The following is a 21,141-nucleotide window of genomic DNA, read 5'->3' as shown; positions in this document are numbered from 1 at the left end:
GTGTTCGAAAGGTTACTTCTGCCCACTTTTCTAATAGAATATGATTTTCTTTTTATAAAAGCTCAACTACACTAACTGTCTTTGAAAACTAATATACCTACATTTTTGGAATTTTTCATGTAAAACTACTTTTAAAAATTGATTTTGAGTGTTTTGCATTATAGGCACCTCGAAATCTAAGGGCACGATTAAGTTTTTAGTTTCTATTTTCGGAGCAAAAAGAACTTAACTTTCTATCAGAAAGTTAACAGTACACCCACAATATTCTATAAAATTTTCTTGATAGTCTTCATAGAATTGAGATTTTATATAACTAAATATATACATGTCTGCTCTCTTTTGATATTTTACCCTAGCCTTAATGAATCTTTATTTTTTATATACCTAATATACAGGGTATCCCAGATAACTACAGACAGGAGCAAGCCTGTGCGCACAGGTTGTGGGGAAGGTTGGCGAGCATTTCTATTTTTCCTATACATAATTTTAAAATCCGTTTTTTAAAAATTTTTTCTTTTTCAGATGTCGAAACCACGAATTCCAATGTAACGATGGTTCATGTATTACCATGAGTTGGAAATGTGACTCAGAACCTGATTGTGGTGATGGATCTGATGAAACTGAATGTGGTAAGTAACAACAAAATGTGTTAAATAATGAATAAATTCAATTAAACTACAAAATAAAATAATACAATCTGCTTATTTATCTGCAGCGGATATGGAACCACCATCGTGTAGTGAAGGAGAATTTCAATGTTCATATGTAGCGGCACATCGAAAATGTATCCGAATTAAGTTTAGGTGTGATGGCGACAATGATTGTGGTGATTGGAGTGATGAAGTTGGTTGCGCTGAAAAACCACGAGAATGTGGTGCTGGAGAATTCAAGTAAGTACTTATGAACTCAAAGCTTGTGTTAATTCGCAGTCAGATCTAAAGTATATTAGTGGGTAAAATTTCAAAAACCTAAAATCTTATCAATTTGTACCCGACAAAATCATTTTCGCTGATTCCAAATAAGCTTGAAACCAAATTTTCGTCAAAAATGAACTCAAAAAATGTGTATAGAATTTGTTTTTGTAAGGGGTAAAAAGTTGCTCCCGTTTAAAATAGCAATAAATTTTTAAGGTAATTCAAATCTAAGTTTTAAGAAAATTCGGTTCCCTTTAACGAATTTATTCTAAAATATTTGATTATCAGTTCTTTCTCTTTTTTAACCCACGCCCACAAACCAAAAAAGAAGTATTATAAGTTTGACCGCTATGCCTGTCTGTCTGTCTGTGGCATCGTAGCGCTCAAATGATGAACCGGTTTGGGTTTTTTTGTTTCGTTTAAAAGATAATTTAATGGAGAGTGTTCTTAGCTATGTTTCAAGTGCGAGTTTGGGGTTCTATAATACAATTTAGTGGACTTAGCAAAAAAAATAAAATAAAATAAAAAATGGTTTTATTTATTGTTATTGGAGAGTGTTTCAAACACTCAAAACAAATTTCACTTGTTACTCTTTCCTATGATTATTTTTAGCTCTCTGAAATCAATATCCCAAAAATAATAAATCATACCCATTTGTATCCCACGGCATCGTTTTCGGTGGGTTCAAATTAGTAGAAACAAAAAAATTATCTCTTAACGATTGTTTTAAAGTGGAAAAATTCCAACGCTTTTGAATTTGAGCTTTCTAAATTTGAAATGTCGAAAATATCAAATCATAACGATTTTTACCCAATTACATCGTTTCGGTGGGTTCAAATTAGCTTAGTTATGTTTTCATGAAAATTTAATTCTGATTTTTTATAGAAACTTTATACATTATTTAAAAAAATCAAAGAAAATTTTGACCCAAAAATACAAAAATTACTTTCGTTTTAACGAAGATGGAATAGGTCGAATAAGGCGAATAATAGGATTGATATTTTCATCTTATAATATTTATTAAACAAATTTTTCCCCTAGATGTGATGACAAATGTATACCAGATAAATTACGCTGTGACAAAGAGCAAGATTGCCAAGGAGGTGAAGACGAATTACATTGTACGACTAACGCAACACAACGAACCTGTTCACCGGATGAATTTACATGCAACAATGGAAATTGTATACTCAAAACTTGGGTATGTGATGACGTTCCTGATTGTTCATCCGGTGAAGATGAACAAAAGTGTGAAATCAGTTGTGATGAAAATCAATTTACCTGTGGGAATACACATCCCCCAAACGATACAACAACGGCATTACAGCAACAACCATTTTGTGTCAATCGTAAACATGTTTGTGATGGCCAAAAAGATTGTCCACAGGGTGAGGATGAATTGAACTGTCCACGACGACGAGAATGTGAAAAAGATTCAAAATGTCAACAATTTTGTATTACAACTGCTGATGGTAAAGATGGTTGCAGTTGTCGTCCAGGATATACACTTTCAGAAGATGGTTTCAGGTAATTTTAACTTTAAACAGTTATATCATACCTTTACAAAATTGTTATTGTTAAGATATTTCCAGCATGAAAGCACTTGTCGACAGATTTAGCCTATTTTTTTCACAGGCTCAGAATAATGTTAGCTGTGAGATCCCGAAATTGTAGAATTTTTGGCCGTTTCGATCGCGAGATAAGCAGCTGCAAAATTCACAATTTCGAGGGTCAAAGCATGTGAAACTCTTGCCTTCCCAAGTATTTTTACGATATTAAAAAAATCTCTCATCAAAATTGAAGAAAAAGTAGGAGAGTTGAAAGGAATGTTTTTAGAATAAAAGAAAAAAATAGCACCACGTCGTTTTTATTTCGAGATATTAATTTGGATGTTAATTGTCAAAATTGGGAACTAAGGCACTAATTATCATGCGTTTTAAACGGTCAAAATTTCTGAAACTTTGGGATATAATACTAAGCCCTATTCTTAGCCTGTGAAAAAAAAATCGTTAAATTCTATCGAAAAGTGGGTTTTACCAAAGTTTTAGTATATGAACTGCAAATACTTTGCTGGATATATCTTAAGTGTTGTTAGTTACTTCCTCATTTATAGAAATGTTAAGTAGAAATTTTGTTGCTTGCATTTGTTGTGAAATTGTAAAGACTTCTTTTACGGTCAGAAATACTGCCAAAGTTAAAAATATTTGTGAACTGGTAGCAATACTGATAGAATAATGTACTTTATATCATCAAATCAGTTTTAGTCCACAACCCAAAAATGTGTAGATACTGGCAATATTAATGATATAATGTAACATTTGGCACATCACCTCCCATTCTTAGCTATGTTTGAGGAAAATTAGACCAACCACTTGAAGATTAGACGCTCATTTTCTAATTGGAGTAGGGATCTAATGATACTAAAATCTGAATCCACTGCAAAAAAATTCCTTATTTTGTCGAAAATGTTTTTAATTTTAGCTATTTTCGCTTTTTAGTTGTGTGGATATCAACGAATGTTTATTTGAAACGGATCCAGTTTGCTCACAAACATGCAATAACACCATTGGTAGTTTCACATGCGGTTGTATGACCGGTTATATTTTACGTCCCGATTTGCGTAGTTGTAAAGCAGATGGTGCTCCACCAACTTTACTATTTGCAAATCGTGTTGATATTCGGCAGGTTTCATTAAGCAATTCCAAATACATATCGGTACTAAAGGGTCTTCATAATGCAATTGCATTAGATTATCATTATAAGTACGAAACATTGTTTTGGTCAGATGTGTCCAAAGATGTTATTCGTAAAGCATTCATGAATGGAACAAATTCAACAGGTTGTTACACATACCAAAAAAATTTTTCTAATGAATTCTTGTTATATTTTGAATTATTTTTTAGATGTAATTAAATGGGGTTTAGAATCACCTGGCGGAGTTGCTGTAGATTGGATTCATGATTTAATATTTTGGACGGATTCAGGAACAAAACGAATCGATGTTGCCACATTAGATGGAAAATATAGATATGTTATAATTTCGAATGATTTAGATAAACCACGAGCAATTGCAGTACATCCTGGTGAAGCAACTGTTTTCTGGACAGATTGGGGTAAATAAAAAATAGAAATTTCAAAAATTTCACTTTCTAAAAACAACAATTTATTTATAGGACCTAATCCAAAAATTGAACGTGCCGATATGGATGGATCAAACAGAAAAGCCATTGTTACCGAAGCAATATTCTGGCCAAATGGATTAACGTTGGATTATACAGCAAACAGATTATATTGGGCCGATGCGAAGCACCATGTTATTGAATCGTGTGCGTTTGATGGATCAGACAGGAAAAAGGTTTAAAAATTTACCATTTCTTTTTATTATTTATTCTTATAAATTTTATTTTTTTATTTTGTTAACTAGGTTATCAGTAAAGGTTTACCCCATCCGTTTGCCATTACCATTTTTGAAGATGTTATTTATTGGACAGATTGGCATACAAAAGCTATTTCTTCAGCAAACAAAGCTACTGGTACAGGATTCCGTACCATTCATTCAGGATTACATTTTCCAATGGATATCCATAGGTAAATAAATATTACTTTTAAAATAATTTGATTATAGTTCCTGAATAGAAAATCAACTTTTAAAATAATTTGATTACGGTTCCCGAACAAAAAATCAATAATTGAAAGACCTAAAGGGTTGTAGGATTGCACACTTTGGATAAGTTGACGGTGAATGGCGAACCGATAGCACGCCACCGATCACAAAGTTCAGTATATAAGTCCAAATGCCAATAACAAAATTTTAGAAACATGGATTTCGTTATCAGGCTCATTTGACTGTTTGAAGAAGCTGCCTCGTGTTATTTTAATCAGATTTTCATTTACCTCTATGCCTGTTAGTCATTATTTTCAGAGGTGTCGCTTAGAAACCGTCTGACAGGTGCCTCCCAATTCAGCATGCATTATGCTAAAAGTTATTTTCCCATTAATCACGAAGTCAAAATTGTTTGACGACACGTCTATGGCCTCATTAAATATTTAGATAAAATGACACGTTGATATATAAAATTTTGCCACTCTTGGCCTATCAGGACTTTCCAGGGAAAGTTAGCATTATTAATCTTCAAGTTAAAATATTAAAAAAATTAAAGATGCGTTTAGGAAATCTCGTCTAATCACTATCATAGGAAAATGAAATAGTAGATGAGAATGAGAAGAAAAACGTTCTTGTAGTCCCTTTTTACTTCGAAGGGACTCGAAAGCAACATTTAGTAGTTATTACAGGGCACTGATAGGTACAGTTCCAGAACGCTAAGAGTGTTGCAGGAGCCAAACGATAAGCCAGAATGACTCACTTTCTATGTCACCATTTAGCACTTAAAAATCTATTGTCGTTAAAACATTTTTACTGTTCTAGAATGTTCAGTAGGTCTTTTTTAAATAGAGTAATAATTATTATAATTTTCAGCTATCATTCCCAACGTCAGCCAAATCTAACCAATCATTGTGGAACAAACAATGGTGGATGTTCTCATATGTGTTTACCAAATAAAAAAGCATACACTTGTGTCTGTCCACTTGGACAAAAATTGAACTCCGATAAGAAATCATGCCAAGCACCCGAAAAATTATTATTATTTGCACGTAAAAAAGATTTACGTTTACGTCAATTTGAGAAGAGTAAAGGAACAACAATTGATATGGTAATACCATTAGAAGGTGTAAAATCAGCAGTGGCTTTAGCTTGGGATTCTGCAACTGATTCGATATTTTGGACGGATGTGGAAAAAGATACAATCAACCGTGCACATTTGAATGGAACAAATCAAAAGGCTATAATTACAACAAATCTAAGTAAGTTAACAAATTAATCCTCTAAAACTGTCTTTAAGCTTTTATTATCTAAAAAGTGATACCTATGTGCTTAACAGTTCAGCGTCAATTTTATTGTAATTCATTTCAGTTTCACCAGCTGGTCTGGCATTGGACTGGGTAACCAATAAATTGTATTGGACAGATGCTGGAACAAATCGTATTGAAGTTTCCAATACAGATGGGACAATGCGTACTTTGCTGATTTGGGAAGGATTGGATAAACCAAGAGATATTGTTGTAGATCCGACGAACTCAGGTAATGGTATCTTTAAAAAACTGATTCAATAACACATTGAAATAAACATATTATATTTTTTAGGTGGATACATGTATTGGTCGGATTGGGGTGAAGTTCCAAAAATAGAAAAAGCGGCAATGGATGGCTCGATGCGGACTGTTTTATTCAGCAAAAATCTAACTTGGCCAAATGGTTTAGCAATTGATCATTTACTTGGACGATTGTATTGGGCAGATGGAGGAACAAAAGCAATCGAGTATGCACACTTGGATGGAACTGGCAGAAAAACATTAATTGGTAAATTATTTATCTTGTAAAAAATGATTCAGGAATTAACTGTAGAATTTTTTCTTTAGGATCTAATTTAAAACATCCATTTGGCTTGGATATTTTTGGAACAAAAATTTATTGGACAGATTGGGAAACATCAAGTATTCAATCAGCTCATAAAACAAATGGTTCAAACCGAACAATTTTGGGTTCAGATATAAAAGGTTTAATGGATGTTTGTGTTTTTCATCGTATGCGCCCAAAAATCAAATCACCTTGTCACGTCAAAAATGGGGGCTGCTCACACTTATGTTTACTTCGTCCAAAAGGCCATTCGTGTGCTTGTCCAATGGGCATTAAACTTGGGGTATTTATTTTTTCTTTAATAACTGTTTTAGCACAAAATATTAAATTATTCATTAAAATCTAGGATGATGGAAAATCTTGTGCCAACGGTCCTATTAATTATTTAATTTTTGCCCATCGTGTGGATATTCGTCAAATATCGTTGGATGTGGAATATATTGTAGATGTAGTTTTACCTTTGCCTTCAATGAAAAATGCTTTAGCTGTTGACGTGGACAGAAAATCTGGAGAAATATATTGGACTGATACTGCAGAGGATGTAATACGAAAAGCAACACCAAATGGTAAAACTGTCGAGACGATAATCTATGATGCAATTGAAACACCAGATGGAATTGCAATTGATTCAACAGGACGAAAAGTATAAACTTCCAGCCTTATTTAAACAATAAATTTCTAGACTTGTATGCATATTTTTAGATGTATTGGACTGATGCTGGTCGAAATAGTATTGAAGTCGCCGAATTAGATGGTACAAATAGAAAAGTATTGATTTGGTCTGAACTAGATAGTCCCAGAGCAATAACACTTCATTATCATCATGGTATTATGTTTTGGTCTGATTGGGGTGCTACTCCCAGAATCGAATGTGCCCATATGGATGGCAGTAACAGGTAAACATATACTTCTGCAAAAATATTTTCCTTAATATGTAAAATCACAGAATACGAATCTGCTCCCATTTCCTAAGTTTATTTTCATCTCCAAAGTATGTTTCTAATTGAACAGCTTGAGCACCGAATGATTCTTATATAACTATATCTTCTTTTCTATGGCCATCAAAATGAAAGTCTTACAGAAGACTATCTATCTAAATTCATCCGTAAATTGATGAAATTATAAACCATCAAACTTTCGTCTTTCCACACCGTCCTTGAGCTAATGGCATAAAAGCTGGGCGTTTTGATGACTTCTTAAACTATCATTTATTTCTATTGCAGAAAAACAATTATATCCGAAGGTTTAGTTTGGCCCAATGGTCTGGCAATTGATCGACCATCAGGAAGATTATATTGGAATGATGCAAATCAAAAAACAATTGAATCAAGTGATTTAGAAGGTCATGACAGACGGATAATTATAACAGATGTTAAACATCCATATGGACTTGTTGTGGTTGGTAATCACATGTACTGGACGGATTGGCAAACTGAATCGGTACACAGAGCGGATAAAATTAACGGATCAGATCGTACAACAATTCGTGATAAATTGGATGGTTTAATGGATATTCGATCAATTCAGGTATTTTCCATACTTTGTCAAATGTCTTGCTTAGCTAAACATTTCTTTATTTTCAGGCGGAAAATATTGCTGAAAATGCTTGTGGAACCAATAATGGAGGATGTTCGCATTTATGTTTACGAAATCCAATCTCGTATACTTGTGCTTGTCCAACGGGTATCCTACACAAGCCAAATAACACTCATGAATGTCAAATGCAACCATCAACATATTTGCTATTTGCGACACGATCATCGTTAGCTCGAGTATCACTGGATACACGGGAATTATGGGACGTAACATTACCGATCGATAATATTCATAACGCAATTGCTGTGGATTTCCATTGGGAGCGTAAACTTATTTATTTCACTGATGTACAATTACGTATTATACGTTCAGTAAATATGCACAATTATTCGGATACACAAATAATTATTGGTACCAATTTAACAACACCAGATGGTATAGCGGTCGATTGGATTGGTAATAATTTGTATTGGACCGATACTGGGCGTAAAGTGTTGGAAGTTGCACGTTTGGATGGTACATGCAGGAAAATATTAATTAAGGATGGTTTAGATGAACCGCGATCAGTTGCTTTGTATCCAAAACGAGGGTAAGTCAAGTACATTCATTCATACAAGATTTCAAATACTTTTGGACCGTGGGACACCACAGATTTTTTAAAATGATAAATACATAATTGAAACTTATTGAGTGGCTTTCTTTTGACGAGTCTACCAAACTTTCCTATACGATTTTTTTTCGAAAAGGTTGCGTTTTCAAATGAGCATGATGACGTCATATTTGAGTTATCGTTCTAAAAAAACGCAGCAGGGAATTTGTCGGACATTATGACCATTTGATAACATTAATAGTTATTAATTAATAAAATATTTTGTCCGAAAAAAATACTGCACCGGTTAGCTTGTATACCACCTCAAACATGGCGTGCTTAGTTTTTTTTTAATGCATACATGGTTCACTTTTGTTGAATTGTTTAATAATTAATTATTAATGTCACCTTAAACTTTATCCAAATTAAATTTCAGTTTCTTGTACTGGACCGATTGGAGTGATCATCGGCCGAAAATAGAACGCTCAATGTTAGATGGTTCTTCGCGAACAATCATAGTAAATACTGATTTAGGATTTCCTAATGGTTTAACATTAGACTATGCTTCTCGGCGTTTGTTTTGGTCCGATGCACTGCGTGATAGAATTGAGACATCTGATCTACAAGGACAAAATCGTATTCATTTGGTTCCTGACGCAACTCATCCATTTGGCTTAGCCCAAGTAAGTTTTAGTCATCCTTTTATTTAACGATTCTCCATTTGAAGTGAATTAATTGGCTAATTACACGTTTTTCAGTATCTGGATCATATTTACTGGACCGATTGGTATAAGAAGTCGATTATACGTGCAGATAAAGCAACTGGTAAACATAAAGTTGTGATTAGAACCGATTTAGATGGTGTTATGGAAATTAAAGCGGTGTCAGCTGAACGCCAATTAGGTTGGAATCCATGTGCAATTGACAATGGTGGATGTACACACTTATGTTTATATCGTCAAGATAGTTATACGTGCGCATGCCCGGATGTACCGGATAAACGAAAATGTAGTACTGAACCGAAAACTGTTGTGCCAAATCAACGACCCGGTGGTGAAATGGATATTATTTATGATGATCTATTAGATCAGTTTGGTCCAATACATAATCAGACATTTAATGATAATGAAAATATGAAAATCAATCGTGCTGATAGAAATATGTCAACAATGATAATAATTACAACAATCATAGTGTTATTAATTATTTTACTTGGTATTATTGCTGTTATTGCAACAATGATGTATAATAAACGTAAAACAAAGAAAAAATGTTTATGCATATCGGGTCGAAGTGTACGTACATTTTCAAATCCAAATTATTTCAATTCGACTTCTGACAATAATCTTAATGGACCACAAGTTGTTGAAAAGAAATCGTTTTCTTGGAAACGTGTAAAATATGATAAATCACAAGTAAGATTTTATTAAATTTTTAAATCTACAGATAATAAAGAATTTACTAAAAATAGTTAGTTTTAGGTAATTTTTGGACAGGTTCAAATTACCCTAATAATTAATATATTTTCGTGAAAATATGAGAAAAGAATTTATTGAATTTTTACGTTTTTTCCTATTTTATTGAAAACAAATCACCTTTAACATAATTTTAAACAATAATTTCGAAAATCGGGTTCATTTGAGCGTATTGTTTGTCTGTTTCAAGATATGACCATAGATAATAAATATTTATGTTATACTTTAGTTGTCTATGGGTATGACGTTGTCAGTTTAGTATATTTTAATAGACCTTTTCATTTTAAAAAGTGATTGCCTTTTGTTTCGGGCAGTACGTCAAAGAACTAATGTGATAAAAGGAATAACAAATATTTTGTATCTTTGTCCAAATTATGACTGTCTGTCTGAAACAATAATGAATCCTAATTGAAATGGAAATGGCGCCGATGGCCGCAATAATTGTGTTTCTTTTTTAACTCTTCTAATTTATAAAAACAAAAAAATAATGGAAGCACTTTTATTAGTCCTATGGTTTAAGTATGTCCCACTCCAGGACAGCCACTCTAACCTAACCTAACCTTACTGATATTTTCATTTTCTATACAGGATATTTCAGTAATTAACTCACCCAATTGCTTGTTGTTTATGGTATAAAAACTTTTTTTTTCATTTTACTTATAAGCTATAAAAGTAGGTAACCTGTTATAAAATGAATATCGCTACAATACGTTTCCATCTTTAAATTAAATGTTGCAATGAGATGAAGAATGACTCATGAATTATTTAAAATAAACTTACCAAAAACGCGAAATTATATAACCATTTTAAATGATTATTTTTGCAGGAACGTGTTTATGAAGACAAAATAACATCAAACAGTCCCGAATATGCCAGTTTAATACCAGATGTCTTACGGCCGAGCAGTATTACGCCAGAAAGAAGTTTTAGTCCACCCCCAACGCCGCCTCATCGCATTGATTCCATTCCATTACAAACTATAGGTTGAAGTAGAACAATATCAAAATAATAGATAATCAAAAATAAATTTCTAGTCATATATTACAAAATGAACTAAAAATCGAGAACAAACCAAAAAGCATCAATAATATAAAAAAAACTGACAACAAATAAAATAAATATTTTAGTAAAATATCCGCCATTATGGTAGTAAGATATATCTGCACATTTTTAGGTGCCAAAAAAAAAACTAGAACGCATTCAGGGCGTAGAAAAAAAATATCTTTTTTAATAAAATTTTTTTATAATGTATCTTATTCGATACACTGAAAAAAGATAAAAATAGGTATGTGCGAAAGATTCAACTTGTTTTGTTTTGGATAATTTATTAACGAATAGAAATGCTCAATTTTAATAAAGAAAAAAAAAACAAAAACAATTGAAAAGCAATGAATTTTTTGCCCTGTTAAAATTTTTTAGAATAACTCTCATTCTGTCTCTCTCTAGATACTTACCTAACTGTATCAAACTTAATTATATATCACTTTAAAAAAAAAAAAGAAAGAAAAAACAATAATTATTTTAAAAAATTTAACCAAATATGAAATGTTGTTAACTTTTATTTATAAAAAAAATATATAAACTTTAACTTTATACTGCATTTTAAAATAAATTTAATTTTTTATAACAATATCTAGTTAAAAACATATCGTAGATAAGTTCATTTCAAAATTTATTATTGAACTAATAATTGTTATTGCTGAAATTATCAAATCCAATTTGGAAAATTGTCCATATAATATTTTATTATGAGTTATCCAAAGATAATAATGCATGTAAAAAATAAATATTCTTGATTAACTCATTATTAAAAACAATTTTTTTCCAAATCGGTACATGTTCCTTAATTTCACAGTATAAAGTTAAAACATGAATTCATCTAGTAAAAGGAGCAACAAATGCCCCCAAATATTATTAAATTATTTTTCAAACCTAAAATAAACTAAACTAAATTCTGGTTGCATTTGTAAACATTCTAAAGTATATTTCGGGTTAATTTAAAAAAACGTGTATTTGCTGTAAAAAAAGATGTCAATACAATAAAAAATAAAATTTTATAATCTAAAAAATATTTTTAGAATTTAAGTAGGTTTAACTATGGAATTTTTTGGAAGAAACACATATTATTATCGTTGATTTATAAATTTAACAACATATCGCGAAAAAAATTAATTAGGCATGTTATACATGGAATAATAAAAATTTAAAAATCGTTCAAACCTCAATGTTTAAATAAAAAAATAAAAAAAACTGTTAAAAAATTATATAAAAAAAACATAATCATTTGATCTGGTTCATAAATATACCTATAAACAATAATCGTATCGTCATCAAAATCCTGCGCCCCCACCATTTGTTGCAGACTTAAATTACGCTTAAACTAAAAGTATTTACTGGATCGAGCCTATGTATTATTTTTTCAAAAGCTTTGAAATATTTGGTTTCATTTCATCCTGTGCTCAGCTGTTTACTTAATTTTTTATTTCTTAAAGTGTAAATGAAAACTTATTGAGCGTAAATGTGTGAAAAGATTATTTTTTTATATCGGAGTGTGTAAAGTTTTTTGAAGACTGATTTTTAGGGAACGTGTTTTTTTTGCCATAAGTCAAGTCATTCTGTTGTTCTAAATTAAATATAAATATATAAATATATATGTTCAAATTAAAAAATTTAAAAGTAACGAAACTTGTTCAAACTTGTCGTGTATGTTCATTTTTTATAAGTAAAAAATATTCTAGTTAATGTACTTGCGCACTAATACGAATAAATTGTTTTTCTGATGTTGAGTACATTGCACTTTATGTATTTAATCCGAATTTTAGGGGTAATTTTTGTGATGTGAGAGCAAAACGGAACATCAAAAAAAAAGAGTTCCGATATGGAAGGTATTATTTTGTATAATTTAAAAACAGAAATTAATTATGTTTAATAGTGAAAAACATTTTTCCAAATGACAATAACTAATATTTGATCGAAAATTTATATATTTTACATACACAACAAGTTTTCAAAAAAAAAAAAATTCTTTATTTTCTTAACAACTTAATTTTTTCCCACAATTTAAAAATATATTTAATATAAATAAAATAAATATATTTTTGAAAATATATCTGAAATTGTTACAATAAAATGTATTTTCTACATAAAAACATCAGTATTAAAATATTAAAATAAAAAACTTTTACATTTAATTGAAACAATCTCTGAATTTTAGGAGAAAAACTTTAGAAGTTGAACTAATTTGGCCAATTTGATTTATAAAAAAAAATTAGATTTAATATACGAATAAAAAATTATTACATCCGGTTTGAGTTCACTTTGGCTCATCTGAGCTCAATCATGTAATAATAAATTTTCAAAAAAAAAAAAACATTTTTTAAATAGTTGTAAAAAATAATATTTAAATAAATAATATTAAACATTATTATGTATAACTAAAGAAAAAAGAAAAAAAACTTCCCTATTATAATATTTAAGAAAGTAAATATTAAAAACAAAAAAATATGAATTAATATTGTAGTTTTTATTATAAAAATGGAAACTTATTTCACATTTTGTTCTGTGAAACAATAATAAAACAACGTATTTCTTAATTATTTTTTTACAAATTGTTAGAATATAAGATATTTTTGAAATAATCGAGATAATATTTTTTGCAGTTTCATCAATTTTTATTATCAATTTTATTGTTTCGTCTTAGGTTCAGTTTTTCAACTCAGGATTTAAAACCGCCCAAAAAAACCTTTAAATTATCTATTTGTAAAAAATATCGCCTGTCTGAGTAAATTTTAAAATTGAAAACCTTGAAATGCAGACTTTATTTGTTTTGGAAGCTCACATGCTTTAAACAAGCTCAATAATTGTTTTTTTACAGTTGCTTGTCTGCCTGATTAAATTTTAAAATCGAAAACCATATAATACCGACTGACAAGTAAACAAGAATAATTTATTGTAAAATGAGAGTGTAGGTAATATTAAAAGGTTCATAATAGAATAATTTCTTAAAATTGGTTAAAATTATCGAAATTGTAAGCTCTCATTGCCCGAAAATAAAAAAATAGCCGGTCGTTTTATCTACAATGTGTTCTACAGTTTAACATATACGAGCTCGCCGTTGCTACCATAGAGATGTGAATACAATTATATCATACAATCGATATGAATACAAGAATACAATCTGTATTATCTCTATGGTTACTTCTCCAGTACATAAGATTGAGCTAGATTACGTTCCGATAAACATTGGAAATACTGCATACTGTAAGAGTAATTGCAGCATTACCCTCTCACTTACCTAAGTACTACATTTTTTCAATCACTTCAGGTGAAGTTATTAAAAACGTTGTAATATTAGCTAATGTAATTTTATTTCGTTGTTTTAATATTTCTCGCGATTTGTTGAAAAAACCTCATCGGGGTTTTCCAGCGTTTCAAATAAGAGCCCAAATCTTTCATTAACAACCTATTGTTCATAACAACATCAATACACATCAGCAGTTTTTTGGTTTTGGCCTTGGTAAAACTAGACAAGGTATGCTCTTTTGTAGGTAGGAGTAGGATGTGGACATTATCTCACTCTCTTGCACGGTACCCAGTCAGCGCCATATTGCTTATTTATTTATAGTGTAGGCGCTGAGTATGTTTTGTATACATTTACAGGTCCTACCGAAAAAGGAGTGTATTTTATTTTGTATCGACGTATTTTGACCCGCTGAATCTGAATTTTCAGCTTCTTCATAGCTCTAAGTGGGGGAAAATTTGTTATAAACAAATAAATTGTTTATGCGGCCATAGCTCCTAAGTTATTGAAAATTTAGCATACAAATATTATTTTATTCAAACATGTAAAAGTAAATATTTCGTTTTTTTATTCGTCTTGATAGGACCAATAGAACCGAAGATTGATTAAAATTGTAAACAAAAATGATAATGCATAAGATCGGCGCGAAGCGCTTGGTTTGAAACGGCCATAGATTAGCCATTTAAAAGCATTTTTGTACTTATTTTAAAGGTATAAGTCTATATTTTAATGTTATGCACATAATAATACGTTTTATGAAATAGCAACGAAACTAGCACGGTTGTAAGTATTAATTTTCATCATTTTTCCGGCCCATTATTAGTTTATAAGTCGATAGCGAGCCCTTAGCGAAAGAAAAAATTAATGATTAATTATATATGAGAAAATTGCAAATTTGTTCTAGTTTAAGAATCTTTTTGTAGGCGCCTTCACCATTCCATTTGAGCTGTCAAATTGGTCAATGTTTTGTTTACATATTAAAAATAGAAAAAATCTGAGGCGGAAAAAGTTCATTAATCATTAATTATTTATTCATTGTAGGAACTATTTTTCACACAAGGATTGTTCACACAAACGTATTCATGTTTACAACGTACAACATTTGAATCAGGAAGCGGGAAAAAGCTAAAATGGCGTCGACTGGGTACTTCATGGGGTACATGCACCTCATGGAGTGCACCTACTGAACCAAAACTCGTCCTACATCGAGCATACCTTGTCTAGTTCTATCAAGGTTTTGGCACTTATGTGGTATACACTCTTATATTTTTGGTTTCCAAGGAATCAAAATTGTATTTTTTTTTAATTTTCCAAATATTTGTCAACAAATTTCATAAGTGACGTTTCAAACTATCAAAAATTAAAAACAATTATTTGACATAAATTAATAATAATGTTTGTTACTTTGATTCTATAATGTTAAAAAAGTATTTGGATAGGAAAAATTGCTATTTGTTATATTTGTGACATTATGGCGCTACAATTTTAATTCTAAAACCGAATATTTATTATTGTAAAAAGAAAATTGTATGCTGAATTTAGTGATTTTTTTTATATAAAAGGATTTTCCGCGTTTTGGTACACCCACTATTATATACTTACCGCACTGCCAATGTATATTGGAACGTAGCGAAGAGAGAAGGGTTATTTTTAAAACTAAAAGGTCATACAAGACCTGCTAGCTAACTGGTGCGCTGGTGGCTATTTCAATTAGGTATTTATGTATAAATCGTTTATTGATAATATTATAATTTTAATGCCCTGTATACATATGCTACTAAATCTTAGAAATTAAAAATTATTCCTAGCTTTTTTATACTAGCAATATGTCGTTTTCCTACTAAAAAATTGATAAATGAGAAAATCATTCTTATAAATATTACATACACTAAAAAATATATCAGTTTTCGAGCTAGAACCTTATTTCCTTAGTAGTTAAATTAGAGCTAAAATAAAGGATGGCCTAAATGATAATTGCTTTCATAAGACTCGTATGATTGTCCTTCATCTCGTATAATTCTCTATCTTATACAGAGAACTTAAAATAGAGGTACGACCTTAGCCTACACAAACATTATGGATTATAGACCGACTGATCCTTAAGCGCCGCCACGGGGCACAGAGAATCCATTAGGGGGATAAAAAGTTTTCTATTTTTTTATTGGAGCATCTTTCGGCGCTTAGGCTACCAATTCACCACTTGACATACATAATATTATTATTTTTAAATAAAGGCAATATTATTACATAAATAATGAATACATTGTATGAAAATATTATTGAAAGATATAGAAGCTGTGAATATTTCCACACACGCGCGAAATTCGATTCTGCACACAACGAATTCATTGACAAACTTTTATTTAATATAGAATTTTTACTTTTTCTCCTGTTCTTTATTTCGTCCATGACATTGTTTCGAGTACTTACATTAAAACGATTTCAAAGCTGAATAATGGCCACTCCTTTCTATTAATCACTTATATAAATTAGGCCCCATCCTCCCGGGGTTTGATTCAGAACGTTTTTTATTTAATACAAATCATTTACCAATTTTTCTCCAAATCAGTTTTTTTCTAATTCTTTTCCAGGCTGTCTCAGGTGAACCTTGAACTCAGCTACAACTTTCTGCCTCTATCCATTCCTTGAGTATGCCACCTCACTAGAATTACGTGTTCTAAGATGATACAGATGCCACGTACGTTATTATATCAACATATATCACCCACTCGACGAACATTGAAAGTGTTGAGTAGACGAATTCAGATAACTTGAAGGGACTCTCTGGCAAAATTTTTTTTTACCGTAAAACAATGTTAGAGCAAGTTTTGGAGGCAATTCGATAAGAAAAATATTTAGGGACGAAATCTGTTGTCTGATTCATATACCCGAGACTCTCAAGAAACCAAAAACTCATATTGCCAGATCGCAAATTTCCGCAGATTACTCACCCACTTTTGAGAGATTGTAAAAACATCTTGTTTCTGATCAGCCTCAAAATTTGTCTAAGTATAATCTTTTTCTGAAAAACAAAAGTTTTTAATCACACATGAACCGTTTTCGAATTATTGCACTTTTCTGGACTTATAGAATATTCTCAAAAAAAGAAATAATTGGTGTTTCATTTCAGTTGAAAGCTTGTGCGTAATACTTAAAATTAGCAAGACAAAAATCAATTTTTCTAATTTTCGATTGCATCATCTTGAAAACGCCTGAGCTAAGGCCAATCAGACGAATGATATTGTATTCCCCCTAAAAGCGTTAGGGAGAACTGGTACAATTTGACAACCAGGGCTATTTTTGAGTTTCCGAGGGTCACCGCTAAATGTAAAAATCACCCTATAGAACTCGAAGGGTTGTACGCCCCCCTAAGAGCCAGATAGAACTGCGACCATTTTCAATCTAACAACATAAGTTATTTTTGGGTTTTCGAGGCTCTCAGATAAGTGTACAAATCAGCCTACAAAACTCCTTCATTATATTTTGCATTCTCAATTCGTTTCAGAAACTGATCTATAAATGCAAATCGATTTCTCAATACTTAAAAAACTGTGCCTAATTTAGAAATAACTTTTTTTCTAACAAAAAAATTAATGAAACTTAAAAAAATACTATAACATATAAGTATTATTATTCTTATAATTTTTTTTGTTATATTAAAATCTACTTGAAGTTTAAATTATTTATAAAATGAGAATGATGGATATAAAATGGAAAAAAAATGTACAATATACAGAAAAAAACATTATTTACTTCACATATTGTACTTTCAGAATGTAGTTATTATTACATTAATAATTATTAACTAAACATTATGGTTGCCTCCAACATAATGTAAAGGAAAAAAAATAAATATTGTATTTTAAATGTTTTGATGTTCTTTTTTTTATAGTCCTTAAACCTCGTGATATACATAAAACCAACAGAGGATTTGCATTCGTCCAAATGACGCCAATGAAACTTTTCTCTTTTTCATGACCAAAGCCAATAGACTTGTACGACTCAAATAGATGGTTTAATGCATATTAAATTAAACCGCTTACTTCTGCTGCACAAACCCAATATGGCCACACAATATCATGGTTGCTTCTAAGCCCAATATGACCTAATAATGTCATGATTGTTTACTAACTATAACTCGCCCTGTTTTGCCGTGTATACGTAGTAAAAGTTGTTTCTGTTTTTCTGAAATTACCACAGATAATTATATGCAACAACAAAAATTCTATTTACACGGTGCGAAGCATGCTGAATTTTTTTGTGACTAAAGAACACAGCTACTATTGTTGGAAGCTTGTAACGTAATTTCAGCAGGATACAAACATGCGATCCAATCCTTTGTGACCAAACTGACTTTCTACACACTCATACGAGTAGTTTGCGATCGTTTCCATAAAAAAGGGAGGTATTTAAAATTTCGAGCTTTTGGCCTTTTTCTCTTTTTAATACCTCGATTAATATCACACAAAGTGAAACAGATAGTGTCTCGTGTTCTCTATCTCCGAGTGACTAAGCCTATTCTACGCATCTGCTAAAGTGCTAATGTTATTTTAGAGAATTGTCAAATTGACAAGCATGCCCATCGTGGTCAACGTCTCTCGATTGTCGACACTGTATTGTTGGAACGTTCTGTCTCTTGTCAGCTCACCATACGAAAGTTTTACATATATGTTAAAAACTACATATATACTAAAACCCATTCTACAATTAGAGTTGTATTCCATTTGTCCTTTTCATGCGGAATATAGGCCATTTTTTACATTTATTTGACCTATTTTTTACTATAAAGGATTTAAAAGTAACAAATGGGTTATATTGCACATGCGTTCAATGTCCAGCAACCGACAAACGACTTATTAAGAGTTACGAAATCTATAATCGGGTATAGGCTTTAAAGTTACTAAAAATTCTTCGCTTTTTATTATATATTTTTAGCGATTGAGTTTTCCTAAAACATGTGTTTGTACAAATTTTATCGTTGCCCAGAAAATTCAATGATAAATATTTTTACTTTGATCATCACAATTTAGTTTTGGAGTAGACTAAATAAAATTGTGAAACAAAATTTGTAATAAAAAAATTTATTGAAAACTTGAACAAATCATGTTATTATTGAAAGTACAATTTATTACATTAATGCGAACTTGAATCTAAAAAAAAAAAATATTACAAATTCGTGAGAAATGTTGATTTCTCACATAGTTTACACTTATACGATGATTCATCTGTCGTAGCACCTACTGTAGCAGAACTCGCACCACTACCTCCACCATGCATATTCTTATGTGTAGTTAAATGATTTTGTTGCGTAAATATTTTCGAACAAACACTACATTTATAAGGTTTTTCCCCAGTATGCAATCGTTTATGACTATTTAAATGATTTTGTTGTGTAAATTGTTTTTCACAAACATTACATTTATATGGTTTTTCACCAGTATGAAGTCTTTTATGGCTAGTCAGATGATTTTGCTGGGTAAATGATTTTTCACAAACATCACATTTATATGGCCGCTCACCTGTGTGCAATCGATTATGATTAGTTAAATGACTTCGTTGTGTAAATGATTTATCACAAATAAAACATTCAAATGGTTTCTCACCCGTATGTAATCTTGTGTGACTATTTAAGTGATTCTGTTGCGTAAATGTCTTATCACATATATCACACTTAAAAGGTCTCTCACCCGTGTGCAAACGTTTATGATTGTTTAAATGACTTTGTTGTGCAAACGTTTTCTCACATATATTACACTTATATGGTCGACTATCATTATTATGCGTTTTTGCGTGTTGATTCAACGTATACTGATCTGGGAAAGCTTTGTTACATATTTTACACACTACTGAATTAATCACTATATGTGACTTTTCATGTTGATTTAAATTATATAAATCGGCGAATACTTCGTTACATATTTTACATACCAACGAATTCAATAATATTTCTGTATGTGTTTTTTCATGTTGTATCAAACTAAATTGATCTGGAAAAGCTTTATTACAAATTTTACACACAACCGTGTTTACAACATACATTTTGATTTAATGTTCTGAGCAAGTCTGTAGTGTCATCATCTTACATTTAATAATATTCTCATCAATAAATAGCTCACATTTAGAATTTTTTGATTAAGTTCTTATTTAAAAAAAATTATTAGGTTAAATCACTTTTAACACAAACCAATTGGTTATCCTAATGTCAACCTTGAAATTAGAAAGGTATTTTTTCCGCTGTGCAGCATCACTACTCACACCAAAGAACAAGTTGTTTATTTCCTTGTCCTGGGTTTGTTTACCAACATAAATTATCCTCATCAAGATTATAAACTAAGATGATTTGGGCGTAGGGTTTTACAAATTTTTCTATTTTTTACTAGCGTTAAATTGTTTGAAAGAATAAATAGTAACAAGCTGTAGACGCTACAGGGATAGTTTATTTATTTTTTTATTATGTACTATAAAATACCTCGATTATTAATATTGTTTCAGCTAATTTTTATAGTTTTTATTAAAATAATATTTATGTTTTGTACCACCCTTCGTATAAAAGCTAAGCATCTATGCCAAAGTTTGAATTTGAAAGGATAAGGGCTTGTTCACGATATACACATACCAATCGTTCAGTCTAGTGGCTCTGTAAGGTAAATACTTTACGATGACATTCGCTATTATAATCGGTAGAGGATATAGGCGAAAACAGTTACTATTATTATTTTGCTTTTACAATGTTATTACATTAAAAATTACAGCTAATGATAACGATAGCGACTACAGTCGCCAATTAATGAATACCATGTCAATATTGTTTTTTTTTCTGAAGGATAATTATATACTTAAGGGTATTAATA

At 30.8% G+C, this 21,141-nt stretch overlaps 2 protein-coding genes across 2 annotated transcripts in view; one reads left to right on the top strand and one right to left on the bottom strand.

Annotated features, from left to right (window-relative positions):
- LOC123292184 (low-density lipoprotein receptor-related protein 4) overlaps positions 1-11,190 on the top strand; it is a 33,780-nt gene extending 22,590 nt beyond the window's left edge. The window contains exons 5-22 of the mRNA XM_044872745.1: positions 523-629; positions 716-890; positions 1,956-2,441; positions 3,413-3,753; positions 3,818-4,027; positions 4,088-4,269; positions 4,339-4,502; positions 5,392-5,777; positions 5,887-6,054; positions 6,118-6,333; positions 6,393-6,673; positions 6,737-7,033; positions 7,093-7,286; positions 7,614-7,917; positions 7,974-8,515; positions 8,952-9,198; positions 9,274-9,930; positions 10,817-11,190. Of these exons, the coding sequence (XP_044728680.1) occupies positions 523-629; positions 716-890; positions 1,956-2,441; positions 3,413-3,753; positions 3,818-4,027; positions 4,088-4,269; positions 4,339-4,502; positions 5,392-5,777; positions 5,887-6,054; positions 6,118-6,333; positions 6,393-6,673; positions 6,737-7,033; positions 7,093-7,286; positions 7,614-7,917; positions 7,974-8,515; positions 8,952-9,198; positions 9,274-9,930; positions 10,817-10,978 (5,119 nt within the window). The 3' untranslated portion in view covers positions 10,979-11,190. The remainder of the gene's footprint in view (positions 1-522; positions 630-715; positions 891-1,955; positions 2,442-3,412; positions 3,754-3,817; positions 4,028-4,087; positions 4,270-4,338; positions 4,503-5,391; positions 5,778-5,886; positions 6,055-6,117; positions 6,334-6,392; positions 6,674-6,736; positions 7,034-7,092; positions 7,287-7,613; positions 7,918-7,973; positions 8,516-8,951; positions 9,199-9,273; positions 9,931-10,816) is intronic.
- An 8,165-nt stretch (positions 11,191-19,355) lies between these two features.
- LOC123293329 (gastrula zinc finger protein XlCGF49.1-like) lies at positions 19,356-20,665 on the bottom strand. The gene is made up of 2 exons (XM_044874108.1): positions 19,894-20,665; positions 19,356-19,809 (listed from the first exon to the last, which is right to left on the bottom strand). Exons 1-2 carry the CDS (start codon positions 20,327-20,329, stop codon positions 19,457-19,459), a joined length of 789 nt encoding a protein of 262 aa, XP_044730043.1. The 5' UTR covers positions 20,330-20,665; the 3' UTR covers positions 19,356-19,456.
- Between the last annotated feature and the right edge of the window lie 476 nt (positions 20,666-21,141).

Source organism: Chrysoperla carnea, chromosome 2 (genome assembly GCF_905475395.1).
Source record: "Chrysoperla carnea chromosome 2, inChrCarn1.1, whole genome shotgun sequence".
NCBI lineage: Eukaryota > Metazoa > Arthropoda > Insecta > Neuroptera > Chrysopidae > Chrysoperla > Chrysoperla carnea.
The sequence above is the reverse complement of the archived record's forward strand: the minus strand, read 5'-3'. Positions and strand labels throughout refer to the sequence as shown.